This window comes from Cygnus olor, chromosome 1 (genome assembly GCF_009769625.2).
Source record: "Cygnus olor isolate bCygOlo1 chromosome 1, bCygOlo1.pri.v2, whole genome shotgun sequence".
Taxonomy (NCBI): domain Eukaryota; kingdom Metazoa; phylum Chordata; class Aves; order Anseriformes; family Anatidae; genus Cygnus; species Cygnus olor.
In genome coordinates, this window is record NC_049169.1 from 63,754,920 (window position 1) to 63,782,551 (window position 27,632).

The following is a 27,632-nucleotide window of genomic DNA, read 5'->3' on the forward strand; positions in this document are numbered from 1 at the left end:
TTTAAATGAGTTTGAGGTTTGTTTGTGCATCTTTCTTTTTTTTTGGTCAAGATACAGCTAACTCCTGGCTCTGTAAAAATAATTCAAATATGACAAAAAGAAACAATATATTTGACAATGACATTGTCAGCACCAAAGCCTATTTGTGCAATAAATACAGATTAAGCAAATTATCAGCTATTCACAATTATTAGGCAAACAGGGCTGAAATGTTGCCAACAACATAATGTATTTCTCTCTCTCTCTCTACGTATATATAACTATGCAGAAATATGAAGTAAATACGAAAAAAAAATTGTAGTGTTGGCATTTTTTTCACCAATAATATTGAGTAAGACCTATGATACAGGAGTGCTATCTAGGCCTTTGCGTTACTTTTTTCCAGATACATTTTCTTGTAGGTCTGAAACATCTCTTTTGAGTCTTTGATTGGTATTTGAAGAGCCTCGCCATCTCCTTCCAGGATTTGTATGGCTGTATCAAGTGGAATACTGTCCTCAACTGAAAGACAGACAGAGAAGCAGGTTAAAGCAAAGGTCACCAAGCAGCTAGCTTGGGCTTTGCCTACAGTTTAGTTTAAAGCTCTGGCTGAATCTCAACACGAGTGTTATCTCTGATTCAACTGTACACATTTAAGCAGGAAAATACCATTGATCTCCAACTACACATTCTTATGACAATAAAAATCTCCACAAATCTTTGAAACTCTTATGTCTACTCAGTAGCATCCATTCTGGCAACAGAGATAGTAAAGAATCAGTCAAAATAGATACCGGCATGTTGTAAAGGAACACTTAAACCAAGGAAAGAGTATTCAACTTTTATTTCAAAATCAATAATCAGAGGGGCAGTTCACCTGTCGAGATCCCTTCCAGTTTTTTTTGCTTCACTGGATCATATTTTAACCAATCTTCTTTTTTACTCTTTACACCTATAAAGAAAATGAAGAGATTTTTTTTAGGTTCCTATATGACAAGCGGTGGTCCCTATTCAGCATTAGGTTTCTAACATATACACTGCCACAGGAAAAAGGAAATTTTCTTTGGCTGTGAAGATGACTGCAAGAAGTGGTATGTACAACTTAAGATTTGTTTTTATTTAAAATCAAAGATAGCGTTTGACACAAATACGCTTCCGAATACACTGCTTAAAATGTGTAAAGACTAGGGATAAGAAGAGTAGGAGGGAGAGGAAGACAAAGTGAAGACAAAGTAAAGATGGCAGAAGTTACCACAACTAAGAAAGCGCTGTGGTAGTTAGAAAAAAAAAATGTGCAGGATATATTTGGCCCAAGACTCCTCCCTTCTTCGAGGCCTCACTCAGATCTCTCCCTCTGTCTACACAGCTGAATTTATACACAACCAGGCTAACACTGAATACAAATCAGATCGCCTTTAGTAACAACACCAGGGGAATCTGCTCACCACAAACAAGTCAAGCTATCTTCCACGAGAAGGCTAGAAAGCCTTCTTACAAAGTTATTTGAAACTGCCACACTCTAAAATAACTTCATTCTGTAAACTTTAAGGAAAATAAACAAAACCTGAAATTGAAGAAGTCTCACTTTTTTCAACTTAATACACAACAGAAGTCTGTCAGAAAGCTAGACAAGCAATTTCAACCTTCAATTTCTACTCCCATGTTTTCACTGTCTGCAGTTTTGTATAACACGAATGAAAAAGGAATACTTTTCACGTGCAAAAAATTCTTAATTATTTGGGAAAACAAATTGTAAGTATAGCCAAAATTCTAGCAATGACTCGGTTTTACATACAAGTATTCTACCTAAATTCACAACTCTCAACCTACTCTGAACTGCCTACATCCATTTGAAAGTGGAAGAACAGAATTGCACATGTATCTTACCTGCCACAGTGGTTTTCTCACTTTCCAGAGAATTCTTTGTACTTAAGCTTTCATCATCAGTAGCTGAATTTCTGAACAGTATCTCTGGACACAGTTTAAATTCAAGTACTTGTGGTTTCCATGATTTATCATCTTCTGAGAGAGAAGTATCTCTTTTTGAATCTGTGCTATTTTGTGACACTTTAGGCTTTAAATGCCAGACAGGTCTGACAGGTGATGTCTCTAACTTTGTCAGGTATATGCGTTCCTGTGCAGTACGTTTAAATGCAACTCTATTGAGATAATGTTTTTTTGGTTCTTTTTGAAGATGCAATTTTAATCTGTTCGTTCTTCTATTTAAATATAACAGATTTTTATCAGAAAATATTTTCTCAGAACACTTGTCTTTGTTTTGACCATCAAGATGTCTCTCTTTGTTAGAAAAGTAGTTTTTGGAGATGGTAGATCGACCCCTTTTTCTCTGTAGTTTAAGTATAGTGTGATCTGCTAATGAATTCCTAGGTTTCCAGACATTTTCTCCATTCAATTTTTTAGCCTTGTCACTATTTATCATGCAATTATATGAGCGCTGCTTGGAATTCTTTGCTTCGGGTTGTTTCAGTCTTTCATCTTCCACCTTTGTTTTTTTAGAGTCTCTCTTTCCAATAATATTGTCCTTCCTCTTCCGTTTGTATGACTCCTCCTGCGGTGGATAAGCTTTTATAGATTTATGCGGAGAATATTTGTGGTTTCTTGACTTTAAGTCTTTACTGACAAAGCCTGGGAACTTCATAGTTTCAGTGTGATAACTATTCAGCTTTTTAAGTTTTTTTTCTGCTGATAATTTTGCTTTCTCTTTGGTATTAATTCCTACATTTTGTCCAAGTGTGTCCTTTTGTTTCCCACAGTTCTGTTCTTCACCCGCTTTCTCATCACAGATTTTTTTTTTTTGGCCTTGATGGGCTTCAGCGTGTTTAATTGCAGCAGTGTCTGATTTTGTACATTTGTGAATGTCTGTTCTGGATTTCATGGCCAAACCTGTTTTCATTTTATCTTTTGAAATGGAATCCACTTTGAAAACTCTCTCTTTTTTTGATGACTTTGTTATATTGTCTACATCTGTATGACCGGCTTTCTCTGATAACTCTTCTTCTGAGGCTTTCTGATTATCTTTTTTTTCAGAATTAAATTCGTTCCCTAACAGTGGAGTGATACTACACATTTCTGGTTCTTCCTTACAGTTACTCCTTTTTGATTTATCAACATCTTTTTTTTCAGAGGAATTGAGTGGTCTAATTTTTTCTGTTTGTGTTGGAAGTGGTTTCTGTTCATCATCCATCTTTAGCCTGGCTTTTTTGTTCATTACAGTAGTATATTTGCATGTATCTTTTTTATTTTTGCGAACACGATTTTGAATATTTTCAGAAGTTGGTGGATTTCCTGCTGCACAGTTGTTCTTTAATATGGCATCAGATTTACTGTTGTTTTCTTGTCTCTCTGCAGAGCTGATATTTTCAGCTTCTGAACGCTGATCATTATCATTTTTATCTGAACCAGAAGTTCTGCATTCACAAGAGCCCTGTGGCACTCCACCTAGTTCAGACAGCCAATTCATTAAACAACAATAATCGTCTTCCTTTCTGGAATTGGGTGGTGGCTGAGGGTTTTCTTTCTCCTTACATAGACTTTGATCAGGTTGAACACTGCTTTCGAGCTTCTCCTCCTGGGGTGAAGCCTTTTCAGGTTGAGTCAATGCTCTGCTGCTTTCACTAGAGGAACATGGCTTCTCTTCAGGAAATATTTCTTGCACCTGACCAGAGTTTAACAGTGCAATTTGTAGCTGATCTATTGGGTCCTTTAAATTAGACTTTTTGTTAGAGATTTGAGTCTCTTTTTGAGTTTGCTTCTCTGTCCGCTCAAGCACAGAATCATTTTGTAGTGGTTCTTTTGTAAGCAAATCAGCCCCTTCAATACCATATGGAAACTCTTTCACAAGTTCAGTCAGCTGATCCTTTAGATATTTAATAGGTTCTGCTCCAAAAAGGTTCACCTCTTCTTCTATGCTATTTTCAGTAGACGTGTCATTTTCTTTATTGACATCTGTTGTAACAGTGAACACATTTGTTTCAGCAGTCACACTCATCAAGAAATCTGGTGAACTTTGAGCTAACTCCTGGTCTAACCTAGGAATAATGTCCAAGTCATTTTCAGGATTTTTGAAAGATGCCTTTACCAGCATTTTTTCCTCTGAGGCAGAATTTGTTCTAGGAGGATTGCCACTGCTTTCTTTCTCAGAATAGCTGGTTTTGAAACTATCCAAAGTCCTATCTGCTTCACTAACGCAGCTAGATGACTCTTCCAATGTCTTTTGCAGCAAGGTCTCTCGCTGGGGACAGTTCTTGCTCAAGTCATTTTTATTCAAGTCCAGCAATTGCTCCTTTTGCCTTGGGTCAGGTGCGTTTTCTCCTGATGAGGTACCGTTATTTAATGTATTTGTCTGAGGGACGGAGCTGAATATGCTTGCTATTTGTGGATTATAGAACGTATCACCTTCAACAAGAGAACATACACTAGAAATATGAAACATCTGTTCTTCTGAAACAGCTGTAGAAGTATTTCCTGTCTCTAACACTCTTTGCTTGTCTTCATGGTCTTTTTTACCTTCTTGAAAGATTTGACCGTAAAAATTCAGGCCCAATTCAGAAAGAGATGGCTTGTTTTGTAATCTGAGCTGTAGATTTTCTACAGCATCTTCCACGGTTTGACAAAGGTTCCTTTGTTTTTCATCAAACACATCATTTGTACTCATACTGTTTTTTACTATTCTCCTTCCATTAGCTGATTTGTTCTGTTGCGAATGTGAGTCTTCTTTCTCTACCAGAACACAGTCAGTGGGTGATGAATGGACAGTTTCTATTGTTCCTTTATCAGCACTTACCACAGTTAAAATATTTTTCCCCTCTTCTTGCAAGCTACGTATGCTTCCTGTGTCAATTACTAGACAGGTTTTATCTGCAGATTTTGGACACTTGTCTGCCTGCTCACTCTCTGTTACCTGTTTAGGAAGCACTAAAGGAGAGACAACTGCAACTTGGAGTTCAAAACCTTTTATCAAATTGCAGCCCAATGTGTCGTGTTTTTGTCCTACAGAGGCAGTTGTCAAAGGCAAGACCGCTTCATCTGTACTAACCGGAATATTACCTTGTTCTCTCTTACTCGTTGTGTTTTGGCTGTAAGGTAAGGGTGAGACCTGATTTTCTGTGGGGCTTTCATTTGACTGGCTATTTTGAATACTTGCAGGTTCTGAACCATGTTTTCTCCACAAGCCCAGGCATGCAGTTAGTTCTTCTGCAGAGTAACTACAATTGCTTTGTTTAAAACATGAACTTTCAGTAAGCTGTGCTTTTTTCTGAGCTACATCACTCTGGACTTTATTTTCATTAGACTGCATTGTTTCTGATACAGGAGTGTGAGTGTGGACCATAACTGTCCGCTCACCTTTCAGACTTGCTACATTCTTTTCTCTAGTGTCTTTTAATAAGCTTCCATCTGAGCCCTTTAAATCTACCCGGGGTTTTTCACCACAAAGGAGATTAGTCAGTATGTTATCAGCAGTAGCACCAGCTATCTTCTCTTTCAACATATTTGTGCTGCTCAACACAAACTGAAGAAATGATGAGTTCTCAGGGTAAGCTGATACATTCTTTGATGCATTTCTGACAGAGCTATTGGTTTGACTAAAACCTGATGTATTGTTGGAAGATGTGAGAGTGTTTTGAGAAGAAGCCAAGGCTGAAGCATCTTTTTGTCCCAGCATGGAAGCACTCTCAGGGTTATTTAATTGAGCTAGGAGTTTGTTGTGAGAAGGAACAGGAAATGACCTTGATAAAAGGTTTCCCTGTTCTACCTGATGATTACTCCGAGTCACCTCTAATCCTCTGTTGTCAGCACCAGCTTTCTGTTTGTCATTTTTTTCTTCAGGTGAAGAGTTAAGAACAGGTTGTTGCTGAGTGTCTGTCCTCACTGCTTCAGATGGGGAAGGTGCTACATTTTGATTGGGCACCTGAGGAAAACTATTAGAGAGCACACTTTCATTACTGGCAGCAAGTGAGGAACTGCTCTTACATTGTTGTGAAGCTAATAGTTTTCTTTTATAATGATACATCTTTTCAAGCAGGATACATTTTCTTTTAATAGTGCGCAGTCTTTCAGCTTCCCAAGCTAGAGCATCCTCTGCTGCTTTCCTTTCATCTTCTCTTGCTGAAGAAGTTTGAGAATTAACAGGCGCGTTCACTGAACTACTAGTCTGACTTTCCTGAACTGAAGCAGGATCACATGGTGGCTTTGGAGCAACCACTGAAGAAAGAGTTGCCATTTCATGCAAAATATTATACAATTCTTTGGAAACTTCAGTGGATGGTGCAGACAATTCATTAAAAGTCTGATTTGCTGTCACATTTCCACTTGAGTTACAGGCATTCATAACTGATTGACTGACTTCTCCAGATTGTTGTGTCTGCCAGTATTGCTGAACACTGTTAATACCAGAAGCATTTTTTTGATCTGACAGGCACCTCTGTTGGCTGAAGGTATATCCAGTAGACACATTTTGAACTGCCTGTTGTACACCTAGCAAAGGTTGTGCTGCAGCTCTTGAATCACAGTTGGCAGGCAGCAAAGATGGTGCAGAACATCCACTAGGAGCTTCTGATCCCATCTGACTTGGTATATATTGTGGCAGCTGTGCATTTGCTGTAGTATTTTGACTTGGTGACTGTGAAACTTGAAATTGATTACTGGAGTAATATATTTGGCTTTGGACATGTTGCCCAGACGTACCAAGAGACAAAGAATTGTTCTGAGAATGGACATATTGACTGGATGACTGATTGACAGGTAAAGAAATGCTTTGAGATGAAGCAGGACCATTCATGTTACACTGTGGTGTGCACCCCATCTTTGAAGAATTAGTGCATTCGCGGTTACTTTGGTATAACATCATAGCTCTCATAGAATTATGCTGTGATGTTTGTGACTGCACAGCATAACTGTTTGTGGTGGCATGCTGAGGTCCCTGAAGCATGTTCCGCAAGTTATTTCCATCGCTCATTTGAGAAGACAGGGGAGCTAACTTTCTATAGGAAGAAGTATGCCTACCAGAGCTTCGCCAAGAGTTCTGAGTCATCTCTGTCCGTGCACGTGACATTTGATCAGGAGGCTTTGGTGCAATTACTACATATGATGGTAGACACCGATTGACTGAGTATTCTGAGGCATGAAAATCTTTGCCAGCCACAGATGTTCCTGGTAAGGAAACATTGACAGTTGGTAGATACATCACTTGGTTATTTCTAGCATAACTGCATACATTTTCAGAGGAAAATGTATTTGTTTGAGGAAAAGCATGTGCTTTAGGAAGCAACTGAGTGTAACACACTTGTCCACTTGGCTTGTTATTCTGTGCATCAGCATTCTGGAGTGGTCTTGCATTCCAGTCCATCTTTTCTTGATTTCGTTTTCTTCAGTATAAAACCAAAATTCTAAAAACAAAATCAAAAATCAAACCTTAATCTTTCTATCAAAACTTATTTCGTTTGCCAAGAAGTAATTTAGAATGCATTACAAACAGAACCATTCAACTTAAATTGCTAGATAGAACAGCAACTCCTTTGGCACATCCAGTGGACATCAATTAATGTCAAGTTATGTACATTATTTCCCAGAACACTGTTAAGTTACAAAGATACAGAACAGCAAATAACAATTCTATTGTCTGTTTAATGAATAATAAAATCCTGAGATTATTTTGCTAATTCCATTATCATTCAACTTTTTAATTTAATAATAGATTGCTCTATTTACCTTCTCATCTAAATCTCATTTAAAAAAATACATCTGTATAGCATGATATAATAAGCACAACTTAAGAGCAGAGCATAAAAGGACCCCAAAGAAATAATATAGGTCAGAGTTTTCATACAAGACTGGACTTCAATTATTCATTCAAACGTGACAGAAGAAAGGAGAAAATGAGTGCGGGTTCAGTAAAGATCTCTCATAATAATGCACCCTGCTTGTTTTCATTTTATATGTCATTTTCTCTTCCCTCACTCTGTGGCCAGTTACTAATTTTTGAGAAATACAAGTTATGACACTTGTTAACAACACATGTAACTACAAGGAAACCACCCCAAATTCCATTAAGTAGCATTAATTTAGCAGTCTTGAAGGTGTGAAGTATGAGGATGACATCATCATCATCATTACTTTTTCAGCTATTGCTGTAAATACACCTGCAGGAGGCAACAGTCACAAATCCGTAACTCTTCATGTGTTATATTCCATAATTTACATTGATTATCAACAAGCCCAGCTGGGTGAGTATGTTACCTGTGAATGACCAACAGAAAGATGTTATAGCCAGTATCTTCAAAGCCAAACACTATTTTAGCCTTCAGAAATTTTGGTCTGATTTTTTTGGGTGGTCCTTTGGGGACCCAGGAGTTGGACTCGACGATCTTTGTGGGTCTCTTCCAACTTGGATATTCTATGATTCTCTGAAAAAAACAACCTTGGTAAGTTCCTCTCAGTACAATCAAACCTACCTAGGACAGAACCAACAACCTACTTTGTGCTGGGCGTTACCCTCAATTTCTCAACAAAATATTTCACATAATTTCTCCCAGGTCAACCAAGGCTCCTGACTTTCTAACATGAGTTCTTTCAGATTAAGTCTCTCTTGATTTCAAATTCAGAATTAGAAACGTAACTCAGATCTAGCTGATAAAAGCCACAAAGTTAAAGCCTTCTAGTTGATTATCCAGGTGTTATTATGAATGGAAAGACAGCTGTATCTCTTCACTCTCTTACTTAACTTTCTGTGCTCTCAGAGGACAGTAATACAAAATGAAACTGGAAAGCAAAGTTGCATATGGAATTTGAAAAAAAAAAAAAAAAAACTTTACAACTGCACAAATCATCCAAGATTAACAACAGTATTAAGGCAACATTTAAAGTAGTAAAAGAAGCTTAGATGAGAACAGAGGCTTTTGTACCCAAGCTAAAGATTTCAGACATAATATTTGACTGGAGATTTCCTGATAAATAATCATGGGATAAAACAATCATCTCCTTGAAAAATAGCTGCTGAAGCTACTTAATACACTCACATTCCAGAAGTATGATTTAGATGTGTGAACAAGACTAAAGTGACATCCAGTAGTAATTACAAAATCCTCATGAAACAGGAGAAACTGACTACATGCAGTGCCCAACCTAGTCAAGAGTAAAACCCAATTCCTGGCACTGTCAAGACCATACAGATGAAGAACACAGCCTTACTTCATAGTTGCTAGCTGAATTAAGACAACATTAAGCCTTTGTAGTAGAGCAGCTCTCTCCCAACTCTCCCCCAAACATCACTCCTTTGTTACCCATATGCCTGGTCTATGATTCAGGGAAGAGCTGTCACGGCATCATTCCTCTGTTATCTACAGAGTGTGGTGGAGCCTGACACTGCATCATCCCTGTTATCTATACACTACAGGCACGGGACAATCAGGGCTCCCCCAACTGTATCCAGTGCTCCTGTGACATGGCTAATTGATGAAGGCATTATTATGTGCTAAGAGGGAGTTTCATAACCTGAATCATAGCCAAAATGGAAAAAGACCTGAGCCATGACAAATTACTGGCTTAAAGTCAATCATCTCGTGGTCCTACAAACAGCAATCCCAAGTGGGAGCCCTTTGAGCTTTCCAGAATCGCAGTGGGCTGTGACCCAGGAACTCCCGCTGGAAGGGATGCCTCTCAGGGAAGACTTCTGCTGACTGCTGATGCATAATTGGGAAGAGTGAGCATTGCACTCTTAATAAGGTGGAAGTCCTTAGGCACGGAACTAACTTGAGAAACCCCTGATACCCTGCAGTAAGTCTCGTGTGAACCTTGCCGTTCTGCAATCTTTGTTAGCTCTGTTCCATCTATAATTAGACTCTGTTAATTGCTATATCATATCTAACAGCTTCGAAGTTTTAGATATCACATAAATCCAACCTCGTAATTACCACCCAAGTGGCAATAAATTTCAGTCACTGCTAAATGTGAGTTCATCTGAGTAACATTACAACAGTCTCCAACTGTGATCACAACCTGAAGTATCATAACTTTAATACAACAAAACACGCTACGTAAAGTGGTATTCAGCAGAAAGCATTTGTCTTACGAAGAACGGCTGAGATCAATATCAGTACAAGACTTCAAAAGACAAAGAGAAGACCACTCTTCACACATGCCTGCATCGTTCACCTGCTACATTCTCTTCTTGACCAAAAGCCTCAAAAATCATCAGCATCTACTTGGGCTACTGCCAGTTTTTCATTGAGGGTGCACATAAAGGGAATGGAGAGACCCAGTGAATGCAGGAGTAACAGCACAACCCTTCCACAAATCTATTACGCAACTAACTTGGCTATACCTAGATTTCTCCATAAGATAGTTTAAGGCTTGCCTCTGACCTCTGTACTACACAGTGTCCCTGAATCGCCCTTCTGAGAAATGCCACATTTCACTCGCAGAGAGATCTGAGAGGAATTTGGGCCATCAATATAGGTAACAGTTAAGTTTAACTGGAGTGGACTTTTAGACTAAAGTTAAATATTCAAGGGGAAAAAGAGTAATACATTCAAACAGTGGAAAATTGTTTCCTTTGGTTTTCTAGTAACCTTTATCTACACAAAACATTGTCTAAATTCATTTCTGATAGAAGGCAGAAAAGTCCGCCAACCCAGAGCAAGTATTTACCATTTCTGTACTGAGACAGGACAGTAACTAAACTGCTGATTTAACATTAATATACTTGGCATTTTGACTAAATACTAAACGCACCACTAGAGCAAATAAGACACTTGCATAGCGATCATCAGGTAAACTGCTCACCTGCTCATTGGTTTCTATGATTCACGGGGGGACACGGACTCCCGGTCCAAATGGAGCGAGCAAGATTAGAAGCCAACAGATTGCAGAAACCAAAAGTAACAAAAAGATTCCTTGCCAACTACGGGTAAGGCCAACTTTAAAGGATCACAGCATTGAAGATCCCACCACCTGATGGCGGGCGATGCGACTCAACGGTAATACAGGCAAACTTTCTTGACCAGACTACCTATTACACAAGGACGGATGCCCCTGAAGCCTCCATGCCATGAATGTGAACTCCTAAGGGCCAATAGAGGGATCTTGCAGACCTTAACAGGTTGGGATAACTCATTCTGGGGTTGCTCCTATAACCAACTCCTGACAAATGGGCTGGTTAACACCTGGTAAGATAAGAATGAAAACATAGTGCACATGCTCTCATGAAAATTTGCAACTGGCTCATCACCAACCAAGGACAGAAGTCTGGATGTAGGGTATAGAATTACACGACAAAGTTTATTCGTGTGTATGAGGTGACTCAATTGGAATTGAGCACACCACTCAGACTTCACATACAGCCTTTATGCTTTTTCAGATACTTAGTTGTGTATGGTCATCTTGTCTCTATATGACACATGCATTCTTAACTGCTTACACAACATTTTTGAAGCATAACACACTGTTTTCTAGCAGTCAATTCTTCATGCACTCTTGCTGGCCCAAGGATAAAAGGAGATCTTATCGTTATCATGCAGCCTTACTGGCAGCAAATTGTGAGGTGCAGCATGAGCCCACCTGGACTGCTGGGGACAGTCTGATGGATGACTGCATTTGTTATACTGCTCACTCCAGCAGGCAGTTTATCAAGACCCACTTCACTGCCCCCATACTTATAAAGTCTGTCTCCCACAGGTTTCTGATGTCATGAAATCCATATCTCATGAGGCTGGATTAGGTTCCCGGACCTAGCAATTCTATACAGAACTTCAAGACCTTCTGGTAAAATTCCATCCACTCAACATTTGCAATAGTATTAGGCTGTAGAGTCAATACATAGTACGACATCTCTAATACTTAAGATTTTTTGTCAGTGCACACTGAGGTCAAAAACAAGTTAATCTGAAGGGCATTTCCTCAGAAATGATCAAGTCAAAAGGCAGACGATCACCTGGATTAAACAGTATCAGGGAAGTTCAAAGATACTTTTAAAATAAAATAGGAATCATCCAGAAAAATATAAAAACAGCATGAAAATTTGTATCAAAAGGAAGACACCCTGAAGTGGAAACAGCAGTAGTCAAGAACAACATGATACTGCCCACAGTCGCTTTGCCAACATCACAAACTCTACTTGCACCAAAAAGCACCTTCTCCATCAGATGCCTTGAACAGCCCAGCTCACATCCAGCTAGTGTAGCTGACAGTGCAGGAAACATGTAGGAACCCACACCTCAGGCATCTGTATGCAAACTCACAGGATGCCTTCTCACCAGCATGTGAATCAGCAGGCTGCAGGGCACAGCAAAGGCTCATATAGAGCTAGAGCACACCCATCTCCCACAGAAGCGATGTGCAAGAAGAGGGCATGTGCTTATAACCCATACTTTGGGGGAAAAGAAGGGAGATGAAGCACTTTGTGGGATAAAAGGGTTTTGTTTTTTTTTTTTTAGAAACGGTGGATGCTTAACATTTCATGGTTTATTTGTCACATTACTAATTTTCCTTCTGAAGGTATCATCAGTGGATTCCCAGTTAATTACATGTTGTTAATAACTGATTCGATAATAAACAACAGGAATAGAATGGTTCTCTACTAGCTTACCAAAACTGTACGTTATTTTATCTGGGCAAATTTGTGTACTGTAGTTGTACACTATAGTGCTTGGTCTATTAGAAAAATCATTAACGTTTGCACAGTTATGGTCTCTGTGCTTCTGTAGTACACTGTTACACATTTTGCTTCTGGTAACAGACGGACCTTAAGCATGATTAGAGGAAGTAAACTATTCACCTGGAAATTAGGGACCTCAACAATTCAAAAGTACCATACGAAATAACCAGCAACAGGAGATGACAAGAATGATGAAAATTAGGGAATATTTGATCAGATGCCCTATGCAGCACTCGGACCAGCAGACTGGTAATTTAACCCAGCCTAGCAAAGAAAACTCTGTGACATAGCCTTTGATTACCATTTTAAAGGAAGCAGCCATCAGTAGACCTCGCTGCTTTCCAAAAGCATTTAAGTTGACTTCACCCAAGCCCACCAATAAGGGGGAAGCTAGCATTGTACGCTGATTTGAATGGCAGTCAGGGAAACCCAATACTTACCAGCATGAGAGCCAGCACATGGCTGGCCTTCTTCCCGTCAGGGATCAGGATACAGGAGCACAACTTCTCCAGCGTAGCTGTCACGGGGCTCCACAAGCAAGCACCCACACAGCCACTTGCTCACTCTCAAGCAGGACAGGGGAGAAAACTGGAAGAATAAAAATAAGAAGACTCATGGTTTGAGATAGAAAGCTCACTAGGTGAAGTGAAGCAGGAGACACAGGTTGTGGGGGACAAGCAGCACAAAGGAGATCACCCGCTGTCTCCCTCAGAAGACTGATGGCCAGCTGCTCTGAGCATGTCACCTTGGAAGCCACACACCCTCCATCCCCCTGTTTTTACTGCCAACCATGATGTTGTACCTTGATGTTATATGGCTGGTATGTCCCAGCTATGTCCCCTCCCAGCTCGGTCACTGGGTAAATAGGCCTTGATGCTGCCCGAGCACTGCTCAGTAATGGCCAAAATACTGGCGAGTTATTAAGGCTGTTTTAGCCACAAAGCCACAGCAACATCATTTGGGCTACCATGAAGGCAGATAACTCCATCCCAGCCAAACCTGCAAGCCAAAGCTGCAAGATCGTGTCTAATATGCACATGCGATAAGTTTATAAATTGCCTTTGCTGCGTATGTAGTGCCTTACTTAGCCAACAGGTATACAAATTAAGGGCTTGACTATTTCCCTGGTATAACAGCTTCCATGCTAGTCAATCAACTATCACAGCACACCTTGCTGAAACTGAGAGCACAGAAGGCATTAAAGGTACCGACTGCTGCAAGAGGATCCTTGTGCTCCAGTGCCACGGCTGCCCTGGGACAAACCAATGGAGAACGCAGACAGCTCTGGGGCTGTCCTATGACCATTGCCCCATGCAATAATAATGTACAAATAAACAAGACGTGAACATAAATGGCCAAGAATTACTGCATGGCATAGAAAGTCGTGACAAAAAAAGTTGTTCAGCTGCTTCAAGTTTGGAAGACAAGGATTTAAATGTAGCAGTTAACTCGTAAATATACTACTTACTGGCATTTAGCTATTGAGCCTCATCTGTTTGGATAAATACAGACTGACATAACCAGATTTAGCCCTACAACTCTCCTTCCAAGCCTCTGCTTTTCCTGTTTTAGTCATTTAAGGCTTCAGCTTCTGTAAAGACCACAGTATTTCAGTTTCAACAACAAACTACAGACAAGATTCAAAATACAATAAAAATTGACCTTCTACAAAACACTGAACAGCACCTGTGCTAGAAAATGGACTCATACAGCCCCATTTTCACGCTGACAGTAACAGCTCCTTAGTTAGCCAAAGCACCACATCATTTTCTACTTGAAAAATACAGGTTGCATATCCAAGTCAATCACAAATTGCCAGACAGATTAACTGGAAGGCAAACTCAAAACCCTGTAGAAACAGAGGGGATAAAAAAAGTAAAATAATCACAAGAGAAAAATCATCAACATTTAGACTACTGCTATCAAACCATCAGAATCTGCAGGTGCTTTATCTGCCCTCTTCACCTCCCAGAGCACTGCTGTTGCAGTGCAGAGAGCACTTGGGTAATGTGCTGGCTTACACCCCTCCAGGACCACTACAGGTTTTCTCAGAACAAAGAGACGAATTTGGATTAAAACAGCCCAATTTGAAGAAGAAAGCGCCTCACCCACCATTCAATCAAAATATGGCCAAGTTGTCTGACTGAAAGTGACTCAGAAATTATGTAACACACAACAGGCTCTCTATAAGCATACATAACATGTCACGGAGTGGGGTGAACAAACTAATCTGAACGTAAGATTTCCAAAGCTGCATATGACTTGCAAAACCAAAGTTCTGCATAGGAGAGGTGCAGTGCTTTATTCAAGATCTCAATAAGAAAAGCACAACAGTAAATAGCATTAAAAAATTGCTTTATTAATGAGCTAGAATAATATGAAGAATATAAATAGTAAGCCTTAAATGCCTTCAGATACTGGGAACCCCGCTTTTGTGCTGCATTGGATGGGCCCCAGAGTCCTTGGCAAGCTGTGCAGACCTGTCTCTTGAGAGGCTCAGTCTCTGTCCTGTACTGTGGTACATTATTTCATGCAGGGAAGTGAAAAAAAAAAAAAAAAAGTCTTATTTTGACAAATAGGAATGTTCTCTTTCAAGATATTCATCCACCACAGTGCACCAACTGGCACCAACCAGCATGTATCCATCCAGCACAGATGCAGGGCTGTAACCAGGTCTCTGACCCTTACATTGTATACATGGGGTCAGAGAGCAGCTACTCATGTTAACATACAGGCTTCTCAAGCCTTGAGCACGGGGCCCAAGAGAGCTGACAAAGCTTGCTTGAGGTCACTAATTCCTCCAGCACACTGTCTTTTGTAAGGCTTCCAATACAGTCAACAAGAAAACAATATATCTCTGGAACAGAGAAGCTAGTAGAAGCAGCGTGCACCAATATTTGAGTGATGGTAAACAAAACAAGTTTAATTTGTTCATTCCTTTCTTTGACATATTACTCCACATGCAATAGAGCAAGTCATCACAACTCTATAGACTTGAAGGCACCCCAACCACTACTTGAGCCAGGTTTTTTATGCGTGTTCCTTTGACCAAGAAGCCTTGCATTGACTGTTGAAAGCAGCCTTGGGTGCAGCAGCCTTGGCATTGTGCCGCCAAGGGAAGACAATCATCCTTCCCCCCCATCTGAATCAAGTAAGCAAGAGGCAGAAAAGTGAGGGTAGTATTGCCTTGTACAAAGAGAAAAGAAAATGGCACATGGGGAAGCAGAGGTGGGATGTGTTGCCTGGTTAAGTCTAGACAGTGTTTCTGCAATTCGACAATAAGTGAAGGACAGTCCAACCAGGGAATTTGGAATTCCTCAGCCCCATCAGCTGGTTGAGTCACTCATCCAAAGAAGCCTGATACCCAGGCTTATGCAAGCCTTCCTGCATCCCAATATTAAGTTTTGGATTAAGCTGGATTTACTGACTGAAGTTCAGCCCAACGTTACTGGATTTACTCTCATTTTAACCCAGATAATTGTACTACTGATTAGTATTTCTTAACAATGTGTTAAAAGAAAAAAAAAAAAAACAATCGTAGGTGGTGGGAGTCCCTTTCAACCCAGACAATAGTGCTACTCATTTATAGTTGTTAGTGTACCATTATTTTGAGATTGTTTATCCTTAATGCTGTTGATCTGATGTCTGTTACCATAACCCCAATTTATAACTCAATCAGGCTTACTTAAGACCCTGTACTCTGGTATCAAAAGGATGCAACATACAGCATCACAACCAGCTGACTGTTTTGGAGCCTTGCCCTGCTTGTGGACACCAGATTGTTTATGGTAGGAAGAATCCCTTTCCTTTGCTACTTTGATTAGATAAAGTCGGAAGGAAAAAATCACGAAGGGAAAGTTATCCTGTCTATTTCTTTTAGCTTACTGTCTTAGAAATACTGAGCTCCATTTGAATGTGGCTGAAGCCCCACATTGTCATCCCTAAAAATTGATAAGCTACAGCCCAGTAGGACATTTGATCTGCAACAGGTAAGATTCTCACCAACGCCTGTGTTAGATGCCTTCAAGCTATTTTGGAGTAATGAGACCACCACATGGTTCCCACGGTGGCATGATGTGCCCAGGGGAAGCTTCAGAGGCAGCTGCAAGATGCAGGAAAAGGAGCTTCTGAAACAAAAAACATGTAAAGGTTTATATATTGACCAAGACTGGGTCAGAAATATTTGGTCCAATTTGAATTCAGGCAATGATATGTCAGATTCCCCCCCTTCCTGAACCCTGACTGAACTTATTAATCTGACAAACTATTAAAATTCAATATGATGCCAATGGAGGCATCACAAGTCTCTCTACAAACTCTTGCACATGCATAGACCTACCCAAATTAAGCAAGCACTATTGCCAATCTGTTACTGTGGGTTAACTTGTCTTGCAAACACACCACATGAGGGGGAGACACCATCTGAATTTCAGAACTTGAAGCACAGACCCTCACCTCAGAGTTTGGGATCCAACTATAAATTCCAGCAGAAAATATATACTCTATGTTTTGGGCATCACTAGCATACATTCAAAGAGAAGTGCCCGAAGATAATCAAGGATCCCCAATTATTCCCCGGCCAATCCCACAAATCTGGAATTAAGCAGAGCTAGGTTGGTTATCAATCATGCTTTAGATGTAGACACTGGGGCAGATGAAGACCTATGGGGGTAGCATGGATATCATCCTAGTGAAGCCCAGCAGAACCCACTAATCAAAAAAAAAAAAAAAGAGGGGGTCCTGGTTCTCTCAGAGCCCACTACAGTCAATAACACATGCTAGACTTACAGGCCCAGTGTCATGTGGGCCTTACAAGTTCAGTGTCATGTGGGCATTTCAACCACCTGAAAAAGGAATTTCTGCTGTGCCCATTCCATCACCTTCCCAACTCTCTTAATAGTTAACTGCCCTCATATCCTGGCAGTTAAATACCCCCCCAAACCCACGCAAAAGGGCGCTGACCCAAAGCGGCCTGAAGCACGGAAAGCCTGTTTGGCCCTGGGCATTCCCCAACAGGCAATCCAGAGTCCCAACATCTGTTTTACTGGCTCTTGTCAAGAACCCTCAACAGTACCACAGGTTTTCCTACCAGAGCCTTAGCAAGGGCCCTGGTGGCCCTCCTGCCACTTCATCAGCTAGAAACTGGGAGAACCCCAGTCCTGCATTACTCGGACTTAGCAGACACAAAATTAACACCATAGGGGGACTGGTCAGAACCTAATGATCCCTCTGAGGTGGCATGTAGGGTGCAGATTATAGAGATTTCTGATCCAAAGGTAGATGTCACCATCAATGATAACATCTGTGTTGCCTCATTGATAAATGTGCTCAAAATTCTGCAATCAGTAAATCAGTCTGGAGGGGACTGATTTCCTCGCAACCTATAGTAGTCCATGGGTTCACAGGAGCCCCTCCAACCCTTCCTGTAGTCAGTCAAGTGCTACTTCCCTAATGGGCAGATGGCCCAAGGATCTGCAATTTTGGGAGGTTCTAAAATCTGTTGTGGAGTAACCTAAATACAGTTCTGACAAGGTGAGCGTAGAAGCAGTTTGTTGCTATAAGGGAGAACACAGCAGCAGTGACATGACTCTGATGATATGAACTCTGCCCAACTGGGACAGTTGTTGAGTTTATATAACTTCAGATTAGCCAACTCATTTTTTTCCACAGAACTACAGTGTCAGGTAAGCAAGATGTAGTAAATTACAACAAAGAAAGGTAACATATGGATTGCTTCAGGTAAGGAAGCTCTACTCAAGGCCAAACCTTTCATGATGCTCAAGGAAAGGTACCGTCTCCTGGTACTTCTGAACAAAAGCTCCCCCTAGTTCACATACTCCAAGAAGCACCTCTCCTACCTCCGATGATACATGCTGTTAATAACCTGGGAACTTGCACGCCCAAAAGCCCAAAACCTCTCTTCTCACAGAATTTGAAGAATATGGAGTACTCACTGGGGCTGGTACTCTCTACTTCTGCACTTGACACAAGTCTTGCAAGCCTTGATGTGATCATTCCTTGAACTGACAGCTCTAATGATGGAGCAACAGGCAAGCACCCAATGCCATGAAATCTCTGACAGGAAAATGATGGATTGCATCACAGTCCAGGAGACTACAGGATAAGAAATCTGAGCTTGACTACGAGTTAATCACTTTATCTAATATATATGGCACCTCATCCCTTTGGTATCTTTGGTATTCAAGGAAAAGCCATCACAGTATCATTCCTCTGTTGTTTGCAGAGTGTGGTGAAGCCAGATGCTGCCTCACTCCACTGTTTTTTGTACAATACAGGCACTGGATGATTGGGCCTCCCCCCCGACTGCATCTGGGCCCCCCCTGGCATGACTAGTTGACAAGGGCACAATTACATGCTACAGGGAAGAGGATTGCACAATCTGAACCATAAGCACAATGGACTGTAAACAAAGTGAGAAAGACCTGAATCCTGGAAATATATTCACTAAAAGTTAATTATCTCACAATCTTATAAGTAGCAAGAACTCTCTGAGCTCTCCAGGGACCACAAGTGGGCCGCACCCTCAATCTCCCTCTGAGCTGCACCCATTCCCCTTTTTAAAAACCCCACCTAGCCAGTGCACAAACACAATGGGTCTTGGCATCTGACCATTGAGTACCCAGGCATAATGTTTGCCTCCTCTCCGCCTCATACAGAGAGGTCCCAATAGCTGATAATCAGCTCCATTTACCTTCCTTCTTATCTATGCATTGTGATTTGGGGTGTTAAGGACATGCTCTTCTTGTGGCCTATCCCCTTAAACAACTGTGTTCACTTTAACTTATACTTGGAGTGACATGTAGTATACCTTTAATCACTTACCTTAAGGCTACTGCCAGAGTCCTACCATTGCTTGTGGCATCTTCATCATTAGGTGAAACTTTTCCCACCATCAGTATATCAAACAACATTCTCCTAGGCAAACCTACATGGGAACCTGTTGCACAAGATCTGATCCTTAATTTCAACCCTCAAACACTGGGATTTTTCTATTCCTCCTGGTAAATTCCAGGGTCCTGCCCAGAATGTAAGTCTTTTTTCGGAGTCTTCTTGTGTGCTGGTACCACAGGTATTCCTGAAAGCACTCTACAGTAGTTTTTTGTTGTTTTGTTTGTTTGTTTTTAACCCAGCCTATTGACTCCTCCAAACAGAACCTTCAGAGCCTCCTAGACACTTTAAACTTCTGGTGCGACATGGCCTTGTGTTTTAGTCTGCTTGTCTGTCCTCCCTATTCCTTCTGTTCCTTCCACCTGGGACTGGAAAATGAATGATCAACAGGCCCTAACCCTTCTCTCAAAAGGTATTCAATAATGTCAGTATTTGGGACCCCTCACTTCTACTGGTGGTCCGCTACAGTGAAAACAGTGCTTAGAGGGCCTACCCCTAAACCAATCCATTTGCCAGCAAGGGGCAACAAGGTGTGCAAACCCTCAGATTAGGAATGTGAGTGTGCTTTTCTTGCCACCTTCCTTGTCCTTTCTGATATTGACAGACTCCTTGGGGATCACCCCCTTACACTTATGGTTGTACATCCTATTCTTTACAATGTCCTTTGCAGTGTTCCTTTCCCTGAGGGATGCGCACAATCCATTACCATTCAACCTCAGGCTGTTGGTATCTCCACCATCAGAGCCCAACTTTTCAGTCCCGAACATTTTATTCTCGCTCCCCTCTCCTTCAAGCTACCTGTGGTCCCCTCAGACTCACCTGTTACAGAGGCCCCTCCTTTCCCCATTCCGCAGAAGGACATCTGGTTTACTGATGCCCCTGCAATCCTTCATCATGTCTGGTTCAGGCATGCCGCTGCCATCCATACTACAATGACCAAGTTGTTACAGACAATTCTTATATGACAGTGCCCGGATGACTGAATCCTTCACTCCTCTGACATCTTCTAGGTGTACCCCCCGACTTCCCTGGTAGAAAGCAAGCTCCTTCTGCACTCATACCAGGGAAATTTGGGGCTGCCTTCTTTGTGAAGAAATCCAGGACTATGCCCATTTGCATACTTCAGCTGCTGGCCGTGTTGATTCCCATTCTGCTCACCCCACAGCCAAGGCTACACGGAATGCCCAACCAGATGCCACTGCTGTGATCAGAAGGGCTGATCACCCTTTGGATAACTGACAAAGGCTGACACCTTTGATAAAACCAATCACAGACCAATACTAGCAGATAAAACTGAGGAAACTAACACAAACCTCAAGCTGGTGTCTGTCACCATATCCTAGATCTGTAATTTCATCCACTGCCTTAAAGTCATACAGGCCTGTGGCCCAACTTCCACATTCTGGAACCACCTGGCCATTTGAAGGTTTTCCTGTAAGTAAAAGCTCTTCTCTTTCATCTCTTTCATCCCATAACCTCTGCAGAAGGAAATCTTATTCTGCTTCAACGAGTATTTTTCTATTCTGCTGCCCGTTCCTAGATTCATCTCAACACAGGATTACTCCATTCTTTCACTTTCACACAGCATGAAGTAAAGCAGTGTAACTGAGCCATTCACAGTAGTTACATGATATTCCTATTCATTATAAAGAGCTTTCTGTAACTGGGCCAAAACTCTAAACACCCATACACATTGTAATGCCAGCGATTCTGATCTCAGTTGTTTCTTACCTCTCCAGGACACACAGTTCAGAAAGCAAAAGCTCTAAGAACTGAAAGTCCAGCTCTAGGCTCACACACCCTCCTTCCCACATTTCTGCTTCTGGACTTGTAGCAGCCAGTCTCAGATAACAGAAAGCACTTCCAATTAATTCAGTACACTTGACATGTAGTATTATAGAAAGATAATAGCAGCTCCACATAACCGCACCTTTTGTACAAGGTGGCCTCAATCAACCACATTCCCTTCTCTAGCTCTAAATGCCTGACCAAAAGAAAAACTATATACACATTAAGAATCGTCATTTTTCTCGTTTTATAACTGTATTTCAGATGTTGTAGCAGCCCCAGCACACAGGGGGGTTCTTGCCACAAAGATTCTCAGCAGTTACATAGGAGGTAATTTGTTAGATGTTACCTACATCTCAGATGCAGGCAATCATATGGTGGTTAGAATAACTTTAAGCATATGAAGACCAGTCACTTCTCTCTGCAGATTCCATTCCACCATTTCCAGCAGTGTATTTCTGTCTCACCTTCTGCTATTGGCTTTGCTGTCCTAATGCTATCTGCTGCTACAGATGCAGGCTACAAAAACTGTTTTTGAATGGGCCTATTTGAGTTTCACTCATATGAGCTGAATCAGGTTCTTCCTCCCAGCCTCCCTTTGAATTCTCACTGTATTCTCCTCCACCCACCAGGACTTCTAATCTGACTTTATTCAGTATTATCCAACTTTACTCCTGAGTCAGTTTGTTAGCTTACATCCTCCACACACACAAAAAAAAAAAAAAAAAAGATTTTTCAGATCAAGCAGTAGTTATTAAAACAAAACCCATAAACTTATCCTTTTCAAGTCACCTGTCAGAATTACCTTCTTCAAAGCTTCTCATTAGCCTAGCCTACATTCCAGGTGTCTTTTGAAGGGATGCCATAAGCAACCACCAGCTCCAGCAGTTCTAGGGGGCCTGGGGGTTCCTCCTGCCCTGAAGCTGGAGCCCAGCCTGGAGCCCCCAGTGTCTCCAGTGCTGGCCAACAGACACAGCTGCTGACTTCAGGTTTCAACCAGGTGTCAACCAGGTGTCCTCGCTGCACTAACACACTCGGGAGAGAGTGAGATTATGCAGGGAGAGTTAAGAAAGGATTTCTTAAGAAGACAGGACAAGCTGCAGCAATCACACACAGAGCTCAGTCAGTCAGACATCCTGACCAGCCGGGGTCTGCACTCAACTGGCCCTCTTTATGTCCCCCCTTCCATCTGTCCCCCGCTTTGTTCCTCCCCAGCTCCCCATCCCCCCGCACATTCCGCATCCATTCGCACAGATCCACCATCCTCTTCCTCACCCTGCACCCAGGACTCCCAGGGCTGGAGGTTCTCAGCCATGGAAAGACCCAGGTCTGCCTACAGTTTCCTGGTGGCCAATCAATTAGCAAGGCTGGCACAGTTTGTTTCTTGTCACTACCTCCTTTATGCATGCCTGTCAGGTTTGTCTTTTAAGTTTTGTTTATTGTTTTCCCCTTTTCTTTATAGCCCCACTTGACAAGATCCCTGATCAGATAACCTTGCTGAGATAAACATCCTCGCATTCCAGCACTCCTACCAAGTGGGGAGCAAACCTCCTGGCGACACTGCTGTCTCCATCAGCATCTGTCACGTTTGTGTCTGTGTGATGTCTTCCCCTTGTTCTTCGTCCTTTTCTTTTGCACTGGAAAGGCATTTCACGAAGCCCATGAGGCCCTTCACCTCCCCCAAGCCCTTACACTGACCACATTCCCCAGTTTTATGGTGGAAAAAGGTGTCCTGAAATGGCAAGTTTTCACTGTACCGGTGAGGGTCATTCTTAACCTTTGGTCTGCTATTTCTTCCGCTGTTTTCTCTCACACTTCCAATCACACACCAGCCACATCAATTTTTAAGTTACAAATCTCAAATTAAGTTTCAATAGGCATGCTTGAAGTGGGGCTGTTGGACTATTCAAAGCTTAGTGAATGCTTAAGGAAAGCCTCAAGTGTGGTGAAAAAGGAGGGGTGAGCAGGAACAACATGAGAGTGGAAAAGAAGACAAGGGTCTGGCCATATGCAAGCAGGGTCCATCAGGACCAGGGGCTCACAGGTCTAAGGGCAGCAACAGAGAAGACCATGGCCAGCAATAAAGGGACCTCTGTGTGCACATACTTTCCCACAGCAAATTTATGCCAACGTGTGTGGCTACGTAGATATAGTTTGGTAGTAAACTTCAAGCTGAACTAGTCCAAGCAGGACAAAAACCCAGAAGACACTACCAACAGACCAGTAGCAAAGTGAATGACCAAACACTCCTACAGCTAGGTATCACTGTGTACAACTAACAGACCAATAAAATGATTAACTGTTAAAAAAAAAAAAAAAATGCCTTGGTCAACTTTCTCCAGCTTGCATTGAATACAGGATTTATAACAAAATAGCTGATAACTTTCATAGGTACTTTACGTTACATCGACCTTGGTACATGACACTGCATGCAACCCTGTCATCACTCTTCTGATTGCACTAAAATGGTATTTCTTGTAGCAGGCAGATAACTGGAGAAATTATGACTATGTAACTCAATTCAAAAAATTATCCAGAGGTTGTAAAAAAAAATCAAAGAACAAGGAAAAAGCACTACTTGGCATCTGGCAATGAATATAATCTGTATTCATACAGCTACAGCATCAGACGGTGCCTCAAGAGTCATGGGAATTCTGCAGCCAGAAGGAAAGCAGAAAAGAGCTCATTCTTCTCACCAAGAATGAGATAACACAGATAAATGCTATACCACATATCAACAGAAACGCTGGATACAGAAAAATCTCAGTTTGTCATAAGCAGCATCTAGATGAAGCTTGGCAGTATTATTCTGAAAGAAAAAAAGTGAATTTTCTGCAAACACCATGGACTCCAAGCATTTGGAAGAGCTGTGATTCACAGAGAGTTTTAAAATTCTAGTCCTCCACAACACCAAGCAACGCAAACGTTGCCAAAGAGAGGTCACTGCTGAGAACAGGCCCAAATCCAAGCAACTTACACTCCTCAGGGGAAAAAAACATCTCCTAAGTGATGTTTCTAAGACACTTTTTATAAAGCGCCTACACCCCCACAGTATATTTGCAGATTTCTAGTCAGTATCACAATTCATAGAATCAACCTTGAAATGTGCTTCATACTCTGAAAATCCTCTAACTTCCGAGGCACATTCAAAACACTTTCTTACATCTTTGGCAGCTGTACGTAACTCCATTTAGAAGTAATGCTCTCAAATTATTCAACATCTATTGAACGCTAATTGAAGAAAAGTTTGCAATCTAAGTATGGGATGCTGGCTGAAGTGCACACTAGTAAGTTAATTGCATTTCAGTCAAGCATAATGATAATAATCGTCAAAAGCACATAACAGGAGAGCTGTTTGGCATATCTGAACTTTATGCAGGCCACTATACAGACAGTAAGGCCTTATGAGCCTTCGAGATCATGGGAGTATTTAAAAAAACAAGAGTATAGTCGTGATAACGTCTTTCTTCTCTACTGATTTGTGAAGCTTGCTGTCATTAACAGTATTGTCAACTATTCCACTCGCTGTACAGTCTTCCTTGCAGTGCCTTCAAGTAATAAATCCTGAAGGTTTTTTTGTTGTTGTTTCACTCCTTCACTGCTGTTTGCAGATTCAAAACTGTTGAGAACTTGTGTTTCTGCATAAGTATAGGAGTAATAAATAATAAAATTATCCTAGTAGTGCCTATCAGTCAAATGACTGAAAAAGCAAAAACCCATTCCCCGTCAGCAATAGAAAAATACTGCAGTCCTTGAAAAACTGTGGTCATAACAGTAGTAAGTATAGCTCAGAAACTTGAAGTGGCAAAAACAGGCTGAGAATTTTCACCTTCCCCAACACGCGTTTTTTTTCCCCCTTCCATATCTTCAGTTGCACTGACCCTACTACTTGTGGTGTTTCTGGGTAAAACAAATAGCTATTAATATAGGAAACATTTTCAATTTTTCTGAAAAGCAAGACTACTTTAGCAGTCTTGTTAGAGAGCGTCCCTTCAGACAGATGTGTAACACCCACTGGAAGAACAGGACCTCCTTATGGTCTTTGCTCCCAGAAGAGAGCAATGTCATTAAGCTGCAAGCGTTACTTTTATGGAAGCAGCAAGAACCTGTACCAACAACCACTGGACAGTCTCCTGCTTCTAATAATACATTAGCAAATCTCCTGGCACATTTACAAGTCCAATTTGCTAAGAAACAACAGCTTTCTTTTCTTAGGGCACAACATGAGCTCGTGAATGCAAAGAACAGAACCTCCTAACACTAACAACCATAATGCATTTCTTCACCATGTTTCCTTGTTTGCTCACCACCCACCCCCACCCTTCTTAAGCATCACCAGCAGGCTCTACAATTTCTCACAAACCCTCCATCAGGTTTAACAAACCATGAGCTGCTCCAGGATTTAAGATACCTGAATAGCACCTCCTCGCTCTTCTGCTCCCTTTATTCCTACTTTGCCATTTTCAAACTTCCCTCCTGGTCCCTTTTAAAAGAAGGGGCAGAGAGTATTAACCTTCCTCCTGTACTCACTTACTATTAGTCATCAACAAAGAGAAGAAAAGTTCAACACCAAACTAACAGGTTAATCATCGTATTGATTAAGACCAGGAAAGACCACCACCACCACCACCACCACCATGACAGAGCCGCATACCTCCAACACACTGAGAAGTTGCTCACAGTTGCAGCAAATGAAACTGAATAAGCCCAGCACATCAACTATTTATGAAATCACTTCCCATGTGTGCAGTCTGCAGCCAAAAGCTAATGGACACAGGTGGGTCCGTTTTTACGGGAAAAAGGCCTGGCAAGGAGCAATGCCTTGGGAGCACTCATCCTCATCTGGCCAGGCACACCACCACACCATCGGGGTGACTACGCTGACAAAGGACTCTTTTTGATTGTTTTTCCTCCTGTAAAAGGCAAATGTAGAAGCTGGGAATCATAGTTTTGCATGAAGTTCAGAAACAGATATAAAAACGCCTTAGTACCAGAACATGTCTGCCTGCAGAAATGATCTAAGGCAAATAACTTGCTGGGTTTTTAGAAGGCACTGTTTGAGGACAGCTTCCAACAAATAAGAGTATTTTACAGATCTATAATTATTGCAGTTAAAGAGTGGTAGGAAGGGGGTGGGAGTGAAAAGGCATCTGTGCTTTAAGTAGAAAACAACTGAAATAAGTTTCTCCTAAAATCCTGGCAGACCAATGAACTAGGGGAAGCTTTAGCTATGATCAGGCAAGAAAACAAAACACCCTGTAATACACTTTATTTGAATCCTTTCGTGCCAAAATGTCAGACAGTATACTATTTTCTGGGGAAAGGAAAGGGAAGGGAAGGGAAGGGAAGGGAAGGGAAGGGAAGGGAAGATAGGCTTCCCATTAAGCTTGAACATGCCAGTTACAGGAGCTGGCTTGTACCCCTTGAAGTACCAGTCAGCTGCACGAACACAATGAACTAACACTTCCTGATAAATGGCTTTAGAACCAACTTTGCACATTTTTAAGGCTTTGTTTTGTTACTCAGAGGAATGTCTGAACCGGCACAACTATCAAGAGTAAAGGATTTGATTTTGTGATAATAACATAAAGGCGATCATTAACACAAGTTTGCTTTCTCTGCCAGGGATGCCTATTTGAATGTTTTCAGCCTACCGGCTGGGTAATTTCAAGAAAATCAGGTGACAAGACCGCATTTAAGGAGCTTTTGTCACCAACAAGCGACAAGTTTCATCCTTCCCCAGGCTCTGCGATGGAAGCGCCAGGAAACATTTACCAGGAACGGGGTTTCCTTTCGGTTTTGAGCCAGCCCAGGCGACCAGATCAGAGCGGGAAAAGGCCTGACACCGCCAGAGCTCCCGGAAAGGCAGCCTCAAGGAAAAAAAAACAAGCCCGGAATTCCTAGAGGGCTTCCGAAACACCCTTAACCGCGCTCCCCACGGCGCGGACAGCCTCCCCGAGCAGCCCAGCCCAGCCCCGCGCCCCCGGCCGCACCCCGCGGGCTGCCCCGGCCCCGGCCGCCCCCGCCGGCCGAGCACGGCCCCGCGCAGGAAGCCGCGGCGCCGCCGCCACGGCCTCGTCTCCCCGCTTCCGCCCTCCCGCCGCCGCCGCCCGTCCTCACCGAGCCCGCCGCGGTCGCCCCGCCGGTGGTGGCTCCGCGCCGAGGCAGAGGCGGAGCCGGCGGCGCCCGCAGGCCGTGGGGCAGGCGGGGACAGGCCGCCCCTGCTGCCGCCGCTGCTGCCGGCCGGCAGGGCAGCGGCACGGCGCCGAGGACCGCCTCGGGGCGG

At 42.0% G+C, this 27,632-nt stretch overlaps 1 protein-coding gene across 5 annotated transcripts; it reads right to left on the reverse strand.

The window, feature by feature from the left end:
• Window positions 1-27,632, reverse strand: RESF1 (retroelement silencing factor 1). 5 transcript variants are annotated; one of them, XM_040561691.1, is made up of 7 exons: window positions 27,467-27,632; window positions 13,090-13,237; window positions 8,236-8,402; window positions 7,490-7,572; window positions 1,867-7,385; window positions 857-931; window positions 1-501 (listed from the first exon to the last, which is right to left on the reverse strand). In XM_040561691.1, the coding sequence occupies exons 5-7, from the start codon at window positions 7,343-7,345 to the stop codon at window positions 359-361; spliced, it is 5,697 nt and encodes a 1,898-aa protein (XP_040417625.1). In that variant the 5' UTR covers window positions 7,346-7,385; window positions 7,490-7,572; window positions 8,236-8,402; window positions 13,090-13,237; window positions 27,467-27,632; the 3' UTR covers window positions 1-358. The 5 variants fall into 5 exon arrangements, with proteins under 5 accessions (XP_040417625.1, XP_040417596.1, XP_040417595.1 ...); XM_040561662.1 differs by lacking the exon at window positions 7,490-7,572 and adding an exon at window positions 16,652-16,776 and having other exon boundaries at window positions 27,467-27,597; XM_040561661.1 differs by lacking the exon at window positions 7,490-7,572 and having other exon boundaries at window positions 27,467-27,625.